Source organism: Corvus moneduloides, chromosome 4 (assembly GCF_009650955.1).
Source record: "Corvus moneduloides isolate bCorMon1 chromosome 4, bCorMon1.pri, whole genome shotgun sequence".
Lineage (NCBI taxonomy): Eukaryota > Metazoa > Chordata > Aves > Passeriformes > Corvidae > Corvus > Corvus moneduloides.
The window spans coordinates 7,877,280-7,896,199 of record NC_045479.1 but is presented as its reverse complement, the minus strand read 5'-3'; the positions used below and the strand labels follow the sequence as shown (position 1 = coordinate 7,896,199).

The window sequence follows — 18,920 nt, the reverse complement described above, 5'->3', positions numbered from 1 at the left end:
AGGAGGACGTAGGATTCAATCTCTGCAGCACAACCTGGGTTATTCCCTGAGATCACCCATTCATTATTTACACAAGAGATGCTACTGAGGTGACTCAGATCTTGGTAGAGACTTCAGCGGACACCTTAGGTTGGGTTTTGTCCCCACAGGGGGCACATGGGAACAGGAGAGCAAGAAGGAGGCAGCAGCTCATCTATGACATCAGTGGGGTGGGCAGGAGAGATCTGCCTGCAGTAAGAGTAGACAAATCTGTGGGACATAGTGAGAAAGAAGAATAGTGAAGAAGGTGTCCAGAAAGCCTGACCGGAAACAGTCGTTAGATGTCAGGGATGCAGGAAGGGTTTCCCGGGATGCTGGTTGATGTCAGGGATGCAGTATGGATTGTCAGGGATGCAGGATGGGTTTCCCAGGATGCTGGTTGATGTCAGGGATGCAGGATGGGTTGCCCAGGATGACGGTCGGTGGCAGATCCGCCCTGTGGGCGTGTCCGGGCGGATCCCGGCCCTGCTGGTCCCGCCCGGCGGCCGCAGTAGCCGGAAGCGGCGGAGTGCGGCCGGGCAGCGTCGGTGCGAGTGATCGCTGTGTCCCGGGAAGGGGCCGGCGGCGACGCCCGGGAAACTTCTCAAGGGGGAAGCGGCGGGGGCAGCGGGATCAGGAGGACTCCTGGTCATTCCCGTGTTGGGAGCGCCGGGTGCCGCCTCCGCGGCGGCCTGACATGAGCTCATCGGCGGCAGCGGCGGCGGCAGCGGCGGCGGCAGCGGCAGCATGGCCTGTGCCCGGAGGGACGGGGAGGCGGACGGTGAGCCCGACCGCTCCTTGCGGCACATGCTGCGGGCGATAGCGGAGGAGCGGAGCCGCGCCGGCCTCCGGCACGACATCAGCGGCCTCGGTGAGTCGGGCGGGGCGGGCGGGGAGCGGCACCGGCGCCGGGAGCCCCCGGAGGGAGCGGCAGCTCCGGCCCGACACCGCGCCCGGTTCGCTGTCAACAACACCTGTTGTGTTCCGCCGGCACGGGGAGGGGCCCTCCTGCCTTCCCGAGCCCCCGGGCGCCTCTCGGGCTCATCCCCCTGCTCTATTGTCTGAAACGCCCTTGGAGAAAAATGGTCAGAAGGCACCGCGCACATCAGCCCATATTGTGTTTTTTAAGTGTAAACTACGTATCGTGTGTTTTGGGATGGAAACAGAACCGATTTTTGATGCTTCTTGCCAATGCTCGCTTTTGTGCGGCTCTCAGACGCTCTCTAGAGATTTTGAGCCTGACACCTCCCTTCTCTGTTTAAATGACTTCACACCACTTGCCATGGTCTAGTAAGCACAGAACGTTGTGGCTCTTGCAGGTCAGTTAATTTTTTAAACCGTGGAGGATTTCTGTAGCGCTCTGTCTTGTTTACTTTCATCTTGGTTGATGCAGATTTCACATGGCACGTCTTTATTTAGCTTTTGGCAAAGCTTATGCACTGTAAAACAGAAGTTTCAGGTTGAAATTCAGTCGACTTTAGGCAACAGAATGGTATGACAGCTCCTTAACCAAAATTGTTCACATCAGGAAACTCTTCTGGCCAGGCTAGTGAATAGAAATTACTAATTTTTATATGCAGCAGTAGAGATCATGGAAATTGTTCTTCACATCCAGAATTTCTGTCTACCTTATTCAAAGCTTCTGTGTAGCCAGGACTGGACCTATGTTCTGAGGGGATGAATATCCAGAAGTTCTTGCAGGGGCAGAGCTTGAAATGATGAGAAGTGATGTGCAACACTTGTTTCTTCCATGGTGCCTTTATTAATGACTCCTCCCTCCTCAGCTCATTTATAAGGCCCCAAAAGTCTCCTCCATTTTTGAGTCTTTGTTAAAAGCTCAGAATAAGTTCTTATTCAGGTCTTACAGGCTGTGAGGTGTGTGGATTGACATGGGGAATCTCTGGTTCTCTGCCTTTATACATGAGTTTGTCTGCCAGTGCTTGCTGTGGTCTCCCTGGGAAGGAGTGAGTTCTCTGTTCTTTCTTTTTGCTTTGCCACAGAGTGAAATCTTGTGTGAACAAAGAGAAATGATTCTTTGTTTTTTATGCCTTTTTCTAATGGAATTGGCTCTGTGTGCTGTAATGTGGTGTTGAAATGTTACAGGCCCTAATAAAGTAAGTAAAATGTTGTGGCAAAGAAATTGTAAACAAAACGGGAGAAATCCCACAAAATCTAAATGCCTGTGAGACTGCATTCATTGGAAAGCTTCTGTCAGGTCCTATTTGGCCATCTCATGTTTGAATGTGAGATAAATACTCCCAGGGAAGAGAAATACCACCATCACTTTCTTTTGCTGAAATTGGAAAAGGGAAAAACTGTGGTAGCTGGTAAGACCGTGCGGATACTTCCTCTCTGCTTGTGTTTGAACACACATCCACAATAACCTATCATGGGAAGTCCTGCTGAGTAGCTTTGGGATAGTCACATGAGGAATAGGACAGTGTACCTCTGTTCTACCAGATGAAGACTTGAAAGGAAAGCTTCAGGAAAGCTGCTTAGCTGGTGGCACTGAGGGGCTGCTCGTGGCTGTAGAGACTTGCTCATGTATGTCTGTTCCTGTGTGGAGATGTGCATTTTGCAGAGTGCTGCGTGTTCCCTGATCCATAACGTTGTCATTCCCAGTTAATAAGAGCTATTTCCCCTATGCTGTGATTGTTGCCAGGTTAGTAAATTGTTTAAATACCTCCCTTAGGAAGAATACTGAGCTTTTGGAGTGGTGCTTGGTTGAAACTGTAGATGAACCCAAGCTGTAATTCTGTGGCTTAAATTTATGCGTGTCTGCTCTGTACTAGTGAATGCTGTTGCAAGGCATGCAACACAGCTGGAATAGCCTGGGCTGTTCTGGAGTATGCTGGGCTCTGGCAGCACAGCAGATGTAAAGGGTTTTCCTCAAGTTCAGAAGTCATGAAAGTAGTCACAGTCTTGTCTGGGTTCAAGTGATTAACGCAGAGATTTTGTCTGCCTTTTGTGCCTGGGTGGCACATAACCTGTGGGACTTCAGGACCTGCACACCCACAGCTGGTTTTATGTTCATGGTGGGGTTTTTGGTAATGGCCATATCCTTTTGAGCTGTATCAGTAGGTGAAACCTGTTGTTTTTCAGTTCTCTTCAAATCAGCTGGAAAAGACTCCAACAGTGGCTTTTCCCTAGGTGCTGCTAATCCCTCAACAATAAAATGGGACTCAATGGGTCATAACTTGGCCATCCTCTCTCCTTTTGTGTATTTCCTAGAAGTGAGCCCAAGGAGGAAGAAACTGCTGTTTTTGCTGACGCTGAGGTTTGGTGAGAGGAATTGCTTTGTTTCAAGAATGTCACATAAGCATTTGGACAGGCTTTGTTCAAAAGTGTAAATCCCCTTGTATGGTGGGGATTTTCTGTAATGTCCTATTTGTGTAATGTACAAAAGGTAGCACTTCAAAATAATGACTCATGTCATTATTTACCAAGCTGGGAAGGGTGATGTCTCTCCAAGAATTCTTGGCTGGATGTTCGTGTCACCCAGTTGTACAGTACTGCTCTGGTGTTGTGCACTAAGCTCCCTCTGAAATGCTGTTGGTTACAACATTTCTCTGGCAAAATATTTCTCCTCCTGAGGGAATGATAGATGTGCTGTGTGTCTCCTCAGCCAGGCTGCATGTAAGGCTCTGAAGTTACCTTTTGACCAAACCCCTGAACCAGGAATGTTTTATTTTTGGTGGTTCCTGATACTACTGTGTAACATTTTCAGATGCTTAATTTCCTTGTCCTTCTGTCTTTCAGTGAGAATTTGCCCTGCTTTTAGAGTAGTAGAGTGGGTTTGGGTGGAGGTGTGACTTCATTCGTACTGGAACTTAGAATGAGTAAGAAAAAGTAAATAGATAGATCCGAATCTCTTGAACTGTGGCTGGTCAGTAATGGAGACATGTAGTGGGTGAAAAATGGAGAAGTCATAGGGATCCTGAAAAGAAGGTGAATGCCCTGTGGAGTGCAGCACATGGGGCTTTAACAAGCAGCTGAAAACTGAGGTGTGTAACGGGAACCTGTTCCAGGTGCCAGCAGAGAGGCCCAATAGTCTTACCTGTCATGAGAGTTTCTTGTGCTTGCTTTCCTGGCAGCCCTGGGGCTGTTCTGGGACTTGAATGGCTGTTAAGGAGACGAGGGTGTACCTGGCATGGGGGCAGCAGAAGCAGGAATGTTCATCCTCAAAGCCAGAGGGTTGCCTGGACTTGTTTGTGCAGCAGTGCACAAACCTCAGGGCTCATCATGTGAGAAAAGACTGTGGCATGATACATGGGCCACATTGCCTTGATGAATAAGACCTAGAAAGAATTCTTCAGCCTTCCTGAGAGAAGGGAAGGTGAGGTGGCATACAGTAAATGCTGGTCCCTGTGATGGAAACATAATGTGGGTAAAGGGATGAAGAACAGGGGAAGAAATTTTTGGAAAACAAAAGAGGTTAAAATGAAAAATTAAAAGGAGGGTTAATTTGGATTTGAAATTACTAGATTCAGGCCTTACCTTCTTCATAGTGTAGTAACTTTTACTTAAATTATAATATTCAAGAAGGATATATTTTCATCTGTAACTTTGAAGAAAGTGTATCCACAGAGTAGGTGGAAGTGTCTGCAGAGAATTTCTGCAGCATAGAACTGGTTTGACAGGAGTCACTTTCCAGCAGACACAAAACATTCTTCATTCATGGTTCTTGGAGTTAGTTCAGAGAGTTGTGCAGTCACAGGTGAGAAACTATAAAAGCTGAGAAGCTTTTTTTACTTTTGATCTGTCAATAACAAGAAGGTATGAAAATCACATCTGTCGTGACAAAAACTTGAGGGATGTATACAGCCAAATTCACCAACTATGGGTAATGTGGCCTGTAATGAGTTTGTTTAATTTAGAACAATTTGATTGCAGTTTAAAATACATTTTTTATTACTTTTAACTTGTTATTTACACTATTTCTTTTGCCCTATTTATAAAGTGTTTTGCAGCTAATGAATATGAAATGTTCAGTAAAAAATGTATAGTCAAATACTGAAGAGAAAAAAAAAGATACTAATGTAAGAAACTTACAAATATTAAAATAAAAAAGTGTTTATAGAGTAGCTTCCTAATCAGTCAAAACCAAAAATACCCCCCACAACATTGCAACCAGGAAGAATCTATTTCTTTCCAGCAAAAGTTCTAGAAAGTGCAAACACAATGCAAGATCAGAACAGATTATGTAAATCAGAGTTAAAGTAGATACTTTGAAGTCAAAGTGATTTAACCAGTTTACCCTCAGGTAAATACCCTGAGGTATTGAACCTCAGATTTGTAGTTGGAGAAAGATGAGCAAATAGCAAAGAAATTGCAGTGTGAAAGATGATTTTGAAGCTGGTTTGTTTTGTTGGTTTTTGTTGTTGTTGCTGGCATTGAAAAAAAGTCTGGAAGAAATTTCTGCAATCAAAAAACGCATGTAGACATTTGATGTGTAGTTGAGCACTTGGATGGTGTAGGAGGAACCACAGGTGGAGCAAACTCTTTGATCTGGTGGCTTTGGCCGGGGGATGGGAATGTGTTTCTGCTTGTCCAAGGGCTTTGTGTTCTGGGATCCCATCCTGTCACTTCTACAGTCGAGAGTGGAAGTGTCCCTGTAGGATCAGGCCATGGAGAATGGCAATCTGTGGCTAAATGCTAGGCCTGCAGCCCTCCAGGGTTAATACCTTTTTTTGTGTGGGGTTTTTATGTTTGGTTTTGTTTGTCTTTTAAAGGCGATTAATTTAAAATTCTGTTTTGATTGTTCCTTAGAACCCTATTCATGCTGATGTCACTAATGGCCTGTCAGGCTTTCCATCACTCACCGGTGTATTCAGGGATTTGTCATGTGGCTGTGAAGGTTAGCTTCTGTCTGGATTGTGGCAGATATTCCATGCCACATCGATAATATAACAGACTATTTTTTATTACAGATTTCACTTCGTTTTTAAACAGCTGGGCTATTAGTTTATTCTTTCATTTTAATAGAGATGAAAGCCTGTGAGATTTTTCATGTCCTGCTTGGGAGTGTGCATGCTCTAATTGTCAAAGTCAGACTGGAGATGCTGAAGTAAAGAGGCAAGATTCTTTTAAAAACTAGAAAAAAACCCAACACTCCCGCCCCCCCCCCCAAAAATCCCTACAAAATACCTTGCAGAACATTGTTGCCCTACCAAAATGAACAATTAAGTTTCTAAGTCATTGCATACTGGTGTTCATTTTTGGATGCTAGCAGAAGTTGCTGGACCACCCCGCCCCCCCCCCTTTTTTTTTTTTTTTTTTTTTTTGAGTGTCCCTCCAGGCAGAATTATGGATCCATAAGCCTGATGGTGGGAACAGTCAGGGTATTTGAGAACACCTATCTCTTATTTATGTAGTACTGTAGCTCTAGTAACCCTAGCTGCTTAGTTTTGTTGTTCTAGTAGTGTACCCTAAATTTTTAGTAAGGTACTAAGCCGTAAATCCATTTGGAAGTCTGAGTTCTGTTTTGGAATTTAAGATGGATGGGAGGTTTGTCTTAGGGATTAGGACACATCTTACCTATAAATTTCAGGATGGATCTTTTAAAGGTTTAACATTCTATCTCTTTGGATTCTTTCCAAGAAATGAAAACTGGAATTTCTTGAAGAATGAAGTGTGTTGGTCTCCCCTCTAACTGTTAGTGTTCAGGGTGCTGATCAACAGAAAAAGCTCAGAGGATGCAGACTCTTCAATAGGTGAAATACACTGTGTCTTATATTCCAGCTGCATTTCTGGAAAACCAAAACCCTGCAGTTAAATAGTTAGTAATGATGGTTGCATCTGCTCATCCTTGTAAACTGTCTCAGTAGGATCAGGTAGCAGCTCACTGACATTTTAAGTATTACCAGGAAGTGAACAATAAGGTAGAAAGAGAAAGTCTGCACAAAATCAGTTCATGGTGTCAGGAGCCCACTGAATAGTGAAGCTGCTTTCTATAGACAGTGTTCAAAAGTATGTGAAAGAAGCTGGTTTTGGTCTGTCTGCAGTCCCTTGGGTTAAACAGTGAATTTCAGGGAATCAAGATTACTCTTTTTTGGGGGCGTGTGATCCTAAAGAGGGTTTTGTTTACCTTTCTCTATGCAGGAGATAAAATGCAGTCAGAATACAGGAACAGCAGATTCAGCATCATGCTGCTGCTGCTGTGGAGTTGTGGTCACCTGGTCACACTGCAGCGGTAGTTCCATTGGCTGAAGTTAGTCAGGTGCACCAACAGTCCTAAGTAATTTTTTTCCCCTGAATTCTTACTGTTTAAGGCACAAATTATATGTGTGAAGATTTATAGGGTTTTCTGCAATTTCAATGCTTTAAAACTGAAGTTCTTGTTTTTTGAGGTTTTGGTTCATCTTGTCTCTAGACAGTACTATGCAGAAATGGAACTCTGAAAACAGTAGTATTCTTTATCTTCTTACTCTGGGGGTTCCCTAGACATATTTCATTAGGGGCCACAAGTTAAATCCCTTTAGGAGAATGTAGTATTTTGCAGGCAAGTAATGTATTGTGATGTGAAGAGCAATTCATTTTGGAGCCGTATCTGTCCTGCCACAGCAGTGAGGAAACAGCTTCTGGTGCTGGAATTGAGGCTGCATTAGATGTTTCAGAATATTTTTTGCATAATTTTCTTTCCTATGTCAGAAAGCAGAGCAGACGGCAGGCAATCATTAGTCCTTCACATTTGAAGCATTCTGGGTTGTTTCCAGATACAACAGTGTGCTGGATATGCAAAAGTGCATTTGAGGTGACCTAACCTGTTGAAATTTGCTGTGTTTCCTTCTAGAAAATGACATCACTGGGCTTTTTGTCCCTCCTCTTTAGGCAAGAGATGCTCAGTGAGTCAGGCCAAGACTACCCCTAGTTTTGCTGTTTGTGTTGATGAAAATCTTTATGGCTCAATAGTGACCCAGCTCTTCATAAGTTCCCATGCAAAGGCCCCATGTCAGGAATTTCCCTGTGTCCATGCCCAGAGTGATTTCAAGTGTCAGGAATATTGTGTTAGGTGTTGCTCCCATTTTATTGATCTGTTGGTACTGCATTGTGTCGGGTCTTCTGTAGAGTATCAGTGAACACTTGGGTGGGGTTTCCTTTGAGCACATGGAGGTGGAAGATAGATTACTTCTGATTATCTATGTCTGGAAGTAACGCAGGTAGTTTTAACTCTGTTTGCATGTCTAACTGCCAAGCTTGGATAAAAGGTAGAAGTGTGTTGAGAGTTCTTGGTCCTGCCTTGCAGGGCTTTGATCAGCAGAAACTTGAGAAATGGATTAAAATGCCAGTGAAGCTTGAGCTATCTTTCCACTATGAAGAGCTTGATTTAATTGCCTGGAGATTCCGAAACACCGTGCAGATGAGGGAAGTGTTTTGAAATGGATTTATAACATTCTGCTAAGAGCTGCGAAGGATTTCACTAGAAATGTATTCCTCTGTGTTGTTGGAGAGCAGATACAGGAGATCTCGAATGTCTAGCAGCGTTACAGTTCCAATAAGGGATATGTTTACTTACCTGCCTTAAAGGACCCTAAGAGGTGGGTTTCAAATTTCCATAAAACTCAGTGCTCTGCAATAATACACAGGGCGTTCAGTGTGATTGAAATAATTGATCTTGAGGAGATGAGTTTATTGCCTCATGAGGGTCACTCCTGCTTAGTGATTACCTGATCTCATCCTTTCATAAGGAAAGCAGCAAGCTCATGGCAGTACAACTTGGAGATAAAGCTCTATAAACCCAGGTGACATCTGAATAATGATGATACAGCTTTTTATATACTTTGTAGGAATGTTGAAGTACCTTTTTTTTGTTTGTTTTTAATGAGTAATTTAATTCTGCCTGAATAATGAAGGTCTGAACATGTTTTTCATAACGAGGGTGACTAAACTCTACTCAAAGCATCATTTGAATTGTTAGTAGCCCATATTTTACATTATTAAAGGGAAACTGATTTCATCCTCTTCGATCTTTGAAATTAAAAGCGTAGATTATGTTATGCTGAGTTCTTTGCTCTGACTCTGCAGATTCATTCTGGATTGTTCTTCCTTAGTGGTTTTTCCTTTCTTTCAGTTAACAAAGGAACAAAGATTTAAAGATTTGCATTAGATGCTTTAAAAATGTTACAGGACCAGAATAATTCTTATGAGATTTTTTAATTTCTTCTGTTCAACAACTGTCAGGCTAACTCATTTGGTGATAGATATCTAAGTAGTCGTATGTGTCATATTTAATACAATGCATTAATCCTGTGACACAACAGAAATATTTTTGAATGGAAGAATGATACCTTTTGCACTTGTTCCACACTTGAGTGCATCTAGTTGTTCCTAGAAGCCAGTGGGGAAAATGTGGTTGTGAGTCTCAAATGGAAAAGTGGAAAGGCAGGCAAAGTGTAAGATCCCAAGTACGCTGTTTGCCAGTTTTACAGTTTTGTTGTCTTGAATTCATTTCTAAAGTAACATTTCTAGGTGTCTCCAAAATAAAGAGATTAAAAATTTAGACTTGCTGTGTTGAAGCTCACTCTAATATTTTGCTCTGAGGCTGCTGTAGCTGGTGCCAGCAGTGTCAGAGTTGCACTTGGAGCAGGCTAGTGTCCTGTTCCTGGAAGCTGTGCTGTCTTCTGTTCCTTCCTGTGACATGGCCAGGAGCACCACCTGGCCTGTAAATAACATAAATTCTGCTTTTTTAACAAAAATAAAAATACAGAATGGTCTGTGATTTTTTGTGTAAAAACTTGGAATTCTGAGTTCCTTTCCAATTTGAGTCATTTTCTACAACTGCCAGAAAAGAAGAAAAGTCCGGGTTCAAATTTTTCACTCTGTATTGTTCTGAATGGGGCAAAAGGGGAAAATCAAGTGTAAACATGTCCTTCCTCTGTCTGTTTTTCTGGTAAGAAACTTTGAAGGGAATCACAAATGTTTCTTCAGCAAAATGCCGTGAAGAATGCAACGAGTAAAAATTTGTACTTTCTTGTCACTGTCTCTGAAACCTGAGGTTGAGGGCATTTCCTAAAATTTACAGAAAACAAAAGGATAGGGGGAAATTGGACTTATTGTGGCTGTATCTAAATCCTTGGTGTGTCTCTTCAAATGCAGGATCTATGCTTCAGTGCTTTAATGATTGAATAGAAGAATATTAAGATTTCTATTCTTTACTTCTAAACTGTAGTTGCAACATCAAAAGGCAGTGAACTATGTAATCAAAATCTATGGGGAGGATGTTTGTAAGCCCAGTGGTGGGGAAAAGCAGTAAAAGACATTGCCTTGTGGTGCTTGTGCTGAGGAATTTTGTAAGGAAGACCTTCCTTTTTCAGCTCACGTGTTCCCACTTGAGACCTTGTAACTGTCATGAGATAGAAGAAGTGATTTCTCAGTAGATAAAGGTTGTGACTTTCTCTGGTTGTTTATAAACCATTTTTTGTAACTCTTTTTGGCCTGGAGAGAGTGCCTGTTGAGGGTTATTGGTGGGTGGGAGAGACCCAGGGAGGGAAGGAGGGGGAAAGAAGCAGAGCTGAAGTGCCAAACAATAGTCATGTTGCAGGTTGGAGGCAAAAAGCTTGGAACTGTCTTAACTCTTTAGCCCAGTATTGTGTGGCCTTGGCCAGGTTGCTGTAGTACACCCATGTACAAGCTTTCCAGGTCTGTAGGGATTTGTAGCTGTGCAAGTCTCCCCTTTGGAGAAGACAGTGGGACAGTGATGCTGGTTACCAGTGGAAAGGGATGGCATGTTTTCTGTAGCTAAAATAGTAATGGAAGACTGAACCTCTGTTTATGAAATAGAGCAGCAGCTTTGCAGTAGTTGCTCTCCCTTAAGGAGTAGGGTACTGGCTTTAGGGCAGTTTTTTGGGTTCTCTCTGACTGAAGGTAGTATGTCACATCTGTTACTAAAATTCTGCCTCCCCTCCCCTCCCCTCCCCTCCCCTCCCCTCCCCTCCCCTCCCCTCCCATGACCATTTCCCCAGAGAGCCAGTTTTTTTCTTGTTTCCAGTTGTTTGGTTGTGGACTAAATTAAATTATTGTGCCTTACTTGGGGCTGTCAAGAAACTGTCTCTTTCCTCACATGTACAAGGTGCCTGCAGCATGAAAACCTGTGGTGCTGATAAGGGGATCGATGGTCTCCAAACCTGCACTGCCTGCATGACAGCCTGGGAGTGCTTCCCTTGACCGTTTGCTGGTTTCACAGTAAAGTGATCAGCTGTTAGAGGAAACATTTTTCTTCCGTGCATGACTGTGATTTGCTTAAAGAGAGTGGCCTGCATTTGCCGTAAGAGGAGATTTTACTAGGATGTAGGTGAGTGGGCAGGCAGTTCACTTTTATTTCTAGCTAAACAGCTATATTTGTTGTCTTAGAAACCTGCATTAACAGTAATGTCAATGCTAAAGGGAGCGATGCCTAATTAGCTGAAATATCTAGTCGCTGGCAAAGACCCTCTGTTGGACAACCCAACTCTGAACAACCTAAACTGGGATTTTTAACGGGCTTTTTTAATTTTTTTAAAGAAATACATCCTTCTTTAGACTGATTGTCTTACGTGTGCATGTCAAGTTGGACACCCAGCTGAAAGATGGCAGTATCAAAGTTGGTTTTTTAAAATCTTGGCTGCAAGATAGATGAAAGTGTTGGTTGTCAACTTCTAGAAGTGAGTGGGTTTGTGGTGTCGAAGGTAAGTGAAAATTATGGCTTCCAGCATAAAGTTGCCAAGTGCTCACTAAGAAAGATGCTGCTGATGTTTCTAACCAGAAAAGAAACAGAATTTGGAAAATACCAGCCTGTGATAGTAAGTATGGGTAGGAAATAACTCTGCTTCTCTGCAAACTGCTGTTGTGATAACTACTCCTTCCTTCTGCCTTGGCAGCACGTTGCTAACTAGCAGCCTGGGCAAAGATAAGGTACTGGTGGAGATACGTACATGAAATTATCAGTAATAACCACAGTCTTTTGTAGTTTTGTGAGGCTGGAATACTTCAAAAATACAATTTGCTGGTTTTACCTGATCTACCACAGTAGTAGTATTTATTAAGTGTGAAAACAGAGACTTTGGATGTCATAAATTTACAGAAGTAGCAACCTTTGATTGGAGGGATTGCTTTGGCAGAGAACAAAAATAGCATGTAATTTAGCAGTGAAAAACACACATTTGTACTGTTATAGACAAGTTTCTGCACTCCAGCAGTGCCAGCATGCTTTGTAAGTTGCCAAGTGACCTTTCGAGATTGGATTAAGGTCTTGGAAAGTTTGGGACTGTCGCTGGGTAATCCTGGAAGCAGCAGTAGGAAATGTGTAACCATTTGTTCTTCTTTCACTGGGTTTAAAGTGTCTGCATCCAGTGGGGTTGCCTCCATTGAAGGAGAATGTTTTCACCTGCACTAAATCCTCAGGCCAGCTCTGAAACACAGCAGCTTTTCTGCAGTAGTTTCTTATGAAAGGCATAACAAGGTGATTCCTCTGGTGCTTCCCTAATGAGTAAATAAAATCTGTGGAGGTGATGCTGCAGTCCTTTGTGGAATTGCACATGGTTTGAGAGAAGTTTGGGTGCAGTTTCTAGGGAACTGAACTACCACATGCTTTAAGAGACTGAAGTACAGCAAAGTAGCTGACGACTGTTGGATGAAAATGGGTTTATTATTTCTGTGCACTGCAATTCAGTAGCACGTAACCATATCCTTTCCATTGTATTGACCCTTGCTAGGATTAGATATTGAAAGTAAACTGCCACCTGTAAAATGCTGTCTTTATTTGGTGTCTCGTACTGACCTGCGATATTTGATGATTTTTCTTTAAATTTATCTTCTAGGGTTACTCTTGTTGGAAAGTATTTCTCATGCTGCTATGGTGCCATTTGAATTTCACTTTTCAAAGTGGAAATCTGTAGATGGTACATAGTAGTTTATGCTTTTAAATTATATGGGCTTTGATTCAATGGTGAGTGTTAACTGAAATGATGGTTTGCTCAGCATATGATGTAACAGTAAAGAAGAGACCTGCAGGAAGACGTGTGAACTTTAGGAATATATTTTACAAAATTTTTTTCTAGAGGAGATTGTGTTTGTCTTCTCAGCAGTGATGCTGTACAGCAATTTTCTGCTGTGGAAGAAGTGCAGGTAAAAATGGAAATGGAGAATTGAAATAAATGTGTGTCTTGGTTTGAAAGACAGGCGTCTGCTAAGGAAGTCAGAAGCCTCCCTTGGAATGGCAGATGCAACCTGTCTTTCCCTCCGAGTTATTATAATTTTGAAATCAAGGGCTTTTAGGCAAAGATGTGGGAAATAGGAATAACAGTTCTTTACTATGATATATATATATATATATATATATATATATATATATATAACCAGTCAAACAAACAGCAGTAACTATGGCAGTAACAGCAAACAATCACAAACCCAGTCCATCCCTTCTCGGCTGTCAGGCCCTTTCCCCTCGGGTGCAGTTCCGCTCGCAGCCGGCAGGGGCGCTGGCGGCTCCCGGTGAGCAGGGCAGGTGCGATGGTTCCCCCGCGGCTGCAGGGGGCGCTCCGGAGCGAGCTCGGGGAGCACACGGCACTGGTGCCCTGGGATCCCGGGAAGGGATGGGACAAAGGCTTCACAAACCCCTGGGCAGCCGATCCCGGTGTCCGGCCGGACCCTCGGGAACAGCAGGCTGGAACAGCAGGGACGAGCACAAATCCTGGATGGCAGATGAGATGTATCCAAGCGGGGAACCCCCCGGAGGTCTGGGCAGGCAGGGCAAGCAGAGCTACAACACAGCGAAGGCTCGAAGCAGCAGTAGGGCAGGGTGGCCACAGCCTGGCCACCAGCGGGGCAGGGAAGGCAGGCTTGGGATCCCGGGGCTGCTCTGGCAGAAAGAAAAAACGGCCGAAGAACAAGCAGCTTCCCTCTCTCTCCGAACGCTGAGACGGACTGACCACACACCCAGGTGAAACAAAAAAGAGCAGCCAGGTCTTTTGTTCTTCTTAAGCACCTGGCCATTTGTTCCCCTAGCAACATGTATGGGGGAAAAATCCTTTAACAGAAAAAAACCAAAAAAAAACCAGGGGAGCTCCTAAAACCCCAACAATGTGGATGAAAGAAAGTAATCTCTCTCCCACCTTCCACTTCTGAGTAACACAGAAACCATCGCAAGTAAAATAAAGGAGAAAACTGCAGTGCCCAGAGTCCAAACACGGAGACTTCTTGATGCTTTTGTGCAAGTGAACACTTATTTTTCTTCAATATTCTCACTACCTGCATGAAATGAAGTAACAAATAAGCAATACTGGTTTTTTCCAGGATGTGAGGAATCAAAGGGTCCAAATTTGAAGAAGCTCTGAAGCCACAGCCAAACTCTGTGGCCAGTGTTCAATCTCAAGCATGTTCAGTTATACCTTTCTCTGTCACTTTTAGTGAACTTTCAAAATATTGCACAAAAAGTTGTGTGTCCCTTGCATTTTGGCGGCCAGCATTAAGTGCATTCCAGTAATATGTATAAAACTGTAATATGTGACACAGCATGGCTGTTGTGTAAACCTTAGCATGAGTTGCTCTCTTCACGTGTCTTCAGCTTAAATAGTACATGAACTTGTGCTGGACTTCCCCAAAGTCATTCTGTGCTCCTCTCCATGAGAGAAAACAAAGGGAAGACAAATGTGGTAGAGGTAATCACAGTGGCAGATCATATGTGAAGTTCAGAAAATGGAATTAAAAGCATTCCAGAAGCTGAAGTTTTCTGAAGCAACCACAAGTACATCAGAAAGCAGTTGAGGATGTAGATAAGACATGTTATTGGTATCTAGAACGGTGAGATGAATACTGGGCAGAAAATGTTAGCTTGGTAAGAAAATAGTTAGAGAAAAACCCCAAAGTTGAAAGATGATGCTTGTTAACTCTGGTAGTTGAACCATGTTGTCCCTTCCTCATAAGGTAACAGCTCTTCATGGGAGTTGTTCTACTGGATTTTAGCTGTTTTCTATATAAGGAGGTGCTCAATTAGCCATAGAAAAAGCAGTTTGGTCCTTAAGAGAACCGTTTTGTATTGTGTATTGTTCTCCTTTCATTGTGCATTGCAGATGTGCCTAAAGCCACACTCAGGTTTACTTCTGTGAATGCCTTCTCTCTTGGGTGAAATTCAGTAAAACATAAAATAGCAGAAAAGAATTGTTTGGATTCAGAAACGGCTGTACAAGATCTTAGGAGCAAGGGAGGCAGCTGAGAAACTTGTACTGGTTGACTGCTCTTCAGTGTCAAGGGTATTCCTCAGGTGGCTGGAATTGTTTCCATTGCTGATGCTGTGGGTTTTTGTAAATTTAATCTTGGAAAATTAAAGCATATTAAATATTGAGCTTTCCTATGTAAGGTATTGATAAAGATGCAGTCAAAGTGAAGAGCTCTGGGATGGATTTTCTTGATGCAAAGCTATGCAGTTTCACACCTGGTTGTGTTTGAAGTGTTGCCTGTAGAAGCTCTAATGTACCCTCTTCTAGGCCTGGTAATGTGTCCACTTGTGCATGAGCACATTTGAAATCTGCACTGTTGTTCTGCCTGTGCATAAAGGTTCTTCCTTTTAGTTGTGCTACAGTTCTGCAATGAGATGTGAAGAGCAAGGGAAAAGAGGAAGTAGTTTTGTGGAAAGGCATGTTTGTGCCCCAAAACTTGTTGCATTAGAAACTCTGCCACTGGGTTTAGCTGATTAGCAAACATCGTCTTCACAGAGCAGTTGGTATTACCTAGTTTAGGAGCTGTAATTGTTCCCCTGTTCAGTGCAGTCAAAAGAGGATGTCAGGTGTTAGAAGCTGTGAGGGAAGAGATTAAAATCAGTGTTTTGCCACAAAAAATTTCCATGGCATTTGCTCATCTTTAATATTGTAGACTTGAAAAGGTTCAGAGAAGGGCAGTAGAGGTGCTATGGGGATGACTTTTGTACGGGGGATACTTATCTGGTAGGGTAGGACTTGTCAGCCTGGAAATGGGATGCTTCAGGTCCTGTGTGCCACAAGATACTTGTGAAGTAGATGGTGTGACTACAGTGTGTAGGCAGTAATTGCTCACTGTGCCTTTCTGTGAATAAAACCAGTGCTTAAAGTTGGAAATTGGTAGGAAAAAAACCCCCCAGGCCTCTAAAATACTCCCAAACCAAACAAAACCACCTCCTGGATGGTAAAAGCTGTGGTATTCATGGTCACAAACAACTGTAGGTTGTGAAAGTCTAGGTGTGTCCAAGGAGATGATGAACAGGTTACTAGAATGGCCGTCCAGCACAAGCTGCCATGTTCACTGGTCTCTGGCACAGAAACACTGGGGGCTGTAAATGTACTGAGGAGAAAGGTAATGCCACCCCTGCATCATCCTCTACTCCTCCCTGTCCATTTCCAGGGCCAGCTGTTTAAAGCACAATACTGGAATAAACAACCTTTGGGCTTAACTCACTGTTCTTACATGATGTTTTTGTATTCCTTGGAATTAAAAGGAAAGTGTTCTTCAAGGGATTTCCTCATCAGGAATACCCTGTAGTAGTGTTTTACTATGGGGTGTAATACAGAAAGAATTTGAAATATTTCTTCTTTAATTTCATACTGTGCAGTTTTTGATTATCTGAATTTAGCTACTTTGTGGTATTTCTATGCTGATCATTTAGTAACTCTGTGGAGTTACTGGATGTATAACTTTGATCATTAAACCCAATGTAAGACATTGTGCTGCAGAATAATACTCCGGTGTTAATCCCAAGAAGCTCATAGGAGACAAGAAAAATAAGCTCTTTGTGTCACTATTTAATTAAACAAGGCAGATCAAAGTGATAGCGGGGAGATGGTTTAGGAAGACGTTAAACTGCAGTTCTGTGGTGTCCTGTCCGGACACTCCAAGTGGTAGTTCCAGACACTTGATGATACTTATATTGGTAATTGGTGTCTAAATAGGTTCTTGGTATCTTTCCTATGTTTCCATGGATGCTCTTAGGCTCATCTCTGCTTACACTACTTTAGAGTCGTAATCTACGCATATGAGAGCATTTTTGACAAAGAATAGCTTAAAGCATGTTTCTCACTAAGTACAAATGAAATATTTGGAAGGTATTTATTAAACTGATCTGTCTCTGTGACAGGATGACATATGGAATAGTCAGGCAGGGCTGCTAAGTAACTTATTCAGACCAAAAGAGTTGGTAATGGGGGCAGACAACCCTCTTCTGGTGGTTTTTTGATTTGCGTTTTCATGCCTTCTGTACAACCTGGATCATTTGGGAATGTTTCTTTTTGAATTCAATGTCTAAATATGTGAAGGAGCTCCTTCAAAATGTGCAGGTACTATGGTTAGAGCTGTCTGACTCTGCTCTCACTGTTTCATCTCCTTCTGATTAGTCTCTCTTTCTCTGATGCTTTAAGTGTGCAGAAGTAGTGTGCTTCACACCCCTTGCCATCCCCACCCCCGCCGCCCCCCTGACTCCCCTTTTTTACTGAGGAAATAATTAAACTTTTGGGCCCTAAAATAAATGTTGAAAAAAACCCTTCAGATACTGAGTTGTTAAGCCCTACTCTCTGTGCTTTGTCCTCCACTTTGTGTTCTCCAGCTGGGGAGGTTTGCAAGGCCAGAACTGCTTTTGGCTGTTTTTTTCTTCCTTAAGGCCTTTCCTAGGTGAGCTTGAACCATCTCTTATGCATTTTCTTATCTCGAAGTACTGTGTTTTCCTTTGAAAACCAGCTGACACCTTCATTTTCCTAAACTTTTCCTGCAAATTGTGGAATTGGTAGTCGTGTTTGAGGATTCTCTTCACCCTGAGCCGTCCTCTCCCCATTCCAAAAGTCTATGAGTACCATTGGGGCCAAATTAAGTCTTTAAATGCATGAGCTGTGCATTAAGTGTTTGTAACTTGGACTGGCAGGGCTGTCTGTGCTCAGGCACAGAAGTAATGACCAGCAGTCCTTTTAGGTGCTGCATGGTATTATATTAATTAATCTTGCTGTGGTCTGACTTTAATTCTTTGTAGATGCACAGAGAAGAGGCAGTTTCTGTCAGGAGAGGTTAAAACAGTAGGAGCTGCAGGAGAAGGAAGGGAAACATTGTAGGTTTCAGACGTTGTTGTAGGATAGCAAGACTAACTTCATTGACTTTGGTAAAACATGATTTAAATGGAAAAAGCAAAAGTAATTCAAAAGAGACCACCAGATGGATGAGCTATAGGAAATACTTCTCTAGTGATAATTTTTTAAATAAGATAATTATGGTAACCTCTTAAAAAACATGCTCTAGAAGTGAGCATAATAGGTAGTTACACCTGGTAAGAGTCATGTATAATTAGGTGCCTGGACTATATGGGCTTCTGTACAAAATCAGCCGGTGGTAGAACAAATGTACTGCCACTTTTTTTGTACAAAGCTGGGGGTTTTTTTTGCAAAAGTCTGCAAAGAGATCTGCCCTTTGTCTCTATTGGATAAATCATTATAGATACTGTTAATAAACCAGAAATAACTGACAGATCAACAGTCTAAAGCTCTGCTCTGTGCTGTTGTCCTGAGTCAAATGAGAGCAGCTTTGTGGAGGAACCTTGCTCTGGTCTCGGCACTGGCTGTGTCTGCACTCTTCCTCTTGCTTGCCAGGGGCTAATTAGAAGGTAGAAAAACTCAAAAAGGTGTTACAGAAATACCATAATTACATTTAGTAGGAAGTCTGTGCACATGTGTTAGATTGGCACCAGCTATCCTTGTCTTTAATTATTTGATTTGGTTCTACAGCCAAACTTCTTGTTAATCAGGGCAGATTCACGCAAGCCCCGGGTGCAGTGCTTGAGTACACGAAGGCAGCCAGGGGTAGGGACTTTGGTGTTCCTGCATTCTTCCTGTGGCTGTTTTGGGAAGGGGATGGGAGACAAGAAGTTAGTGTGGCTGTTGAGCTGTCAGGGAGCAGTGCCTTGGCAGTTCTCCTGCGGGAGC

The 18,920-nt window shown here is 42.9% G+C and overlaps 1 protein-coding gene across 2 annotated transcripts in view; it reads left to right on the top strand.

The window, feature by feature from the left end:
• The first annotated feature begins 513 nt into the window (after positions 1–513).
• KIAA0930 (KIAA0930 ortholog) overlaps positions 514–18,920 on the top strand; it is an 89,170-nt gene continuing 70,763 nt past the window's right edge. For both annotated transcript variants that reach the window (XM_032106836.1, XM_032106834.1), the window contains exon 1: positions 514–889. In XM_032106836.1, coding sequence (XP_031962727.1) covers positions 766–889 — 124 coding nt within the window. In that variant the 5' untranslated portion in view covers positions 514–765. The remainder of the gene's footprint in view (positions 890–18,920) is intronic.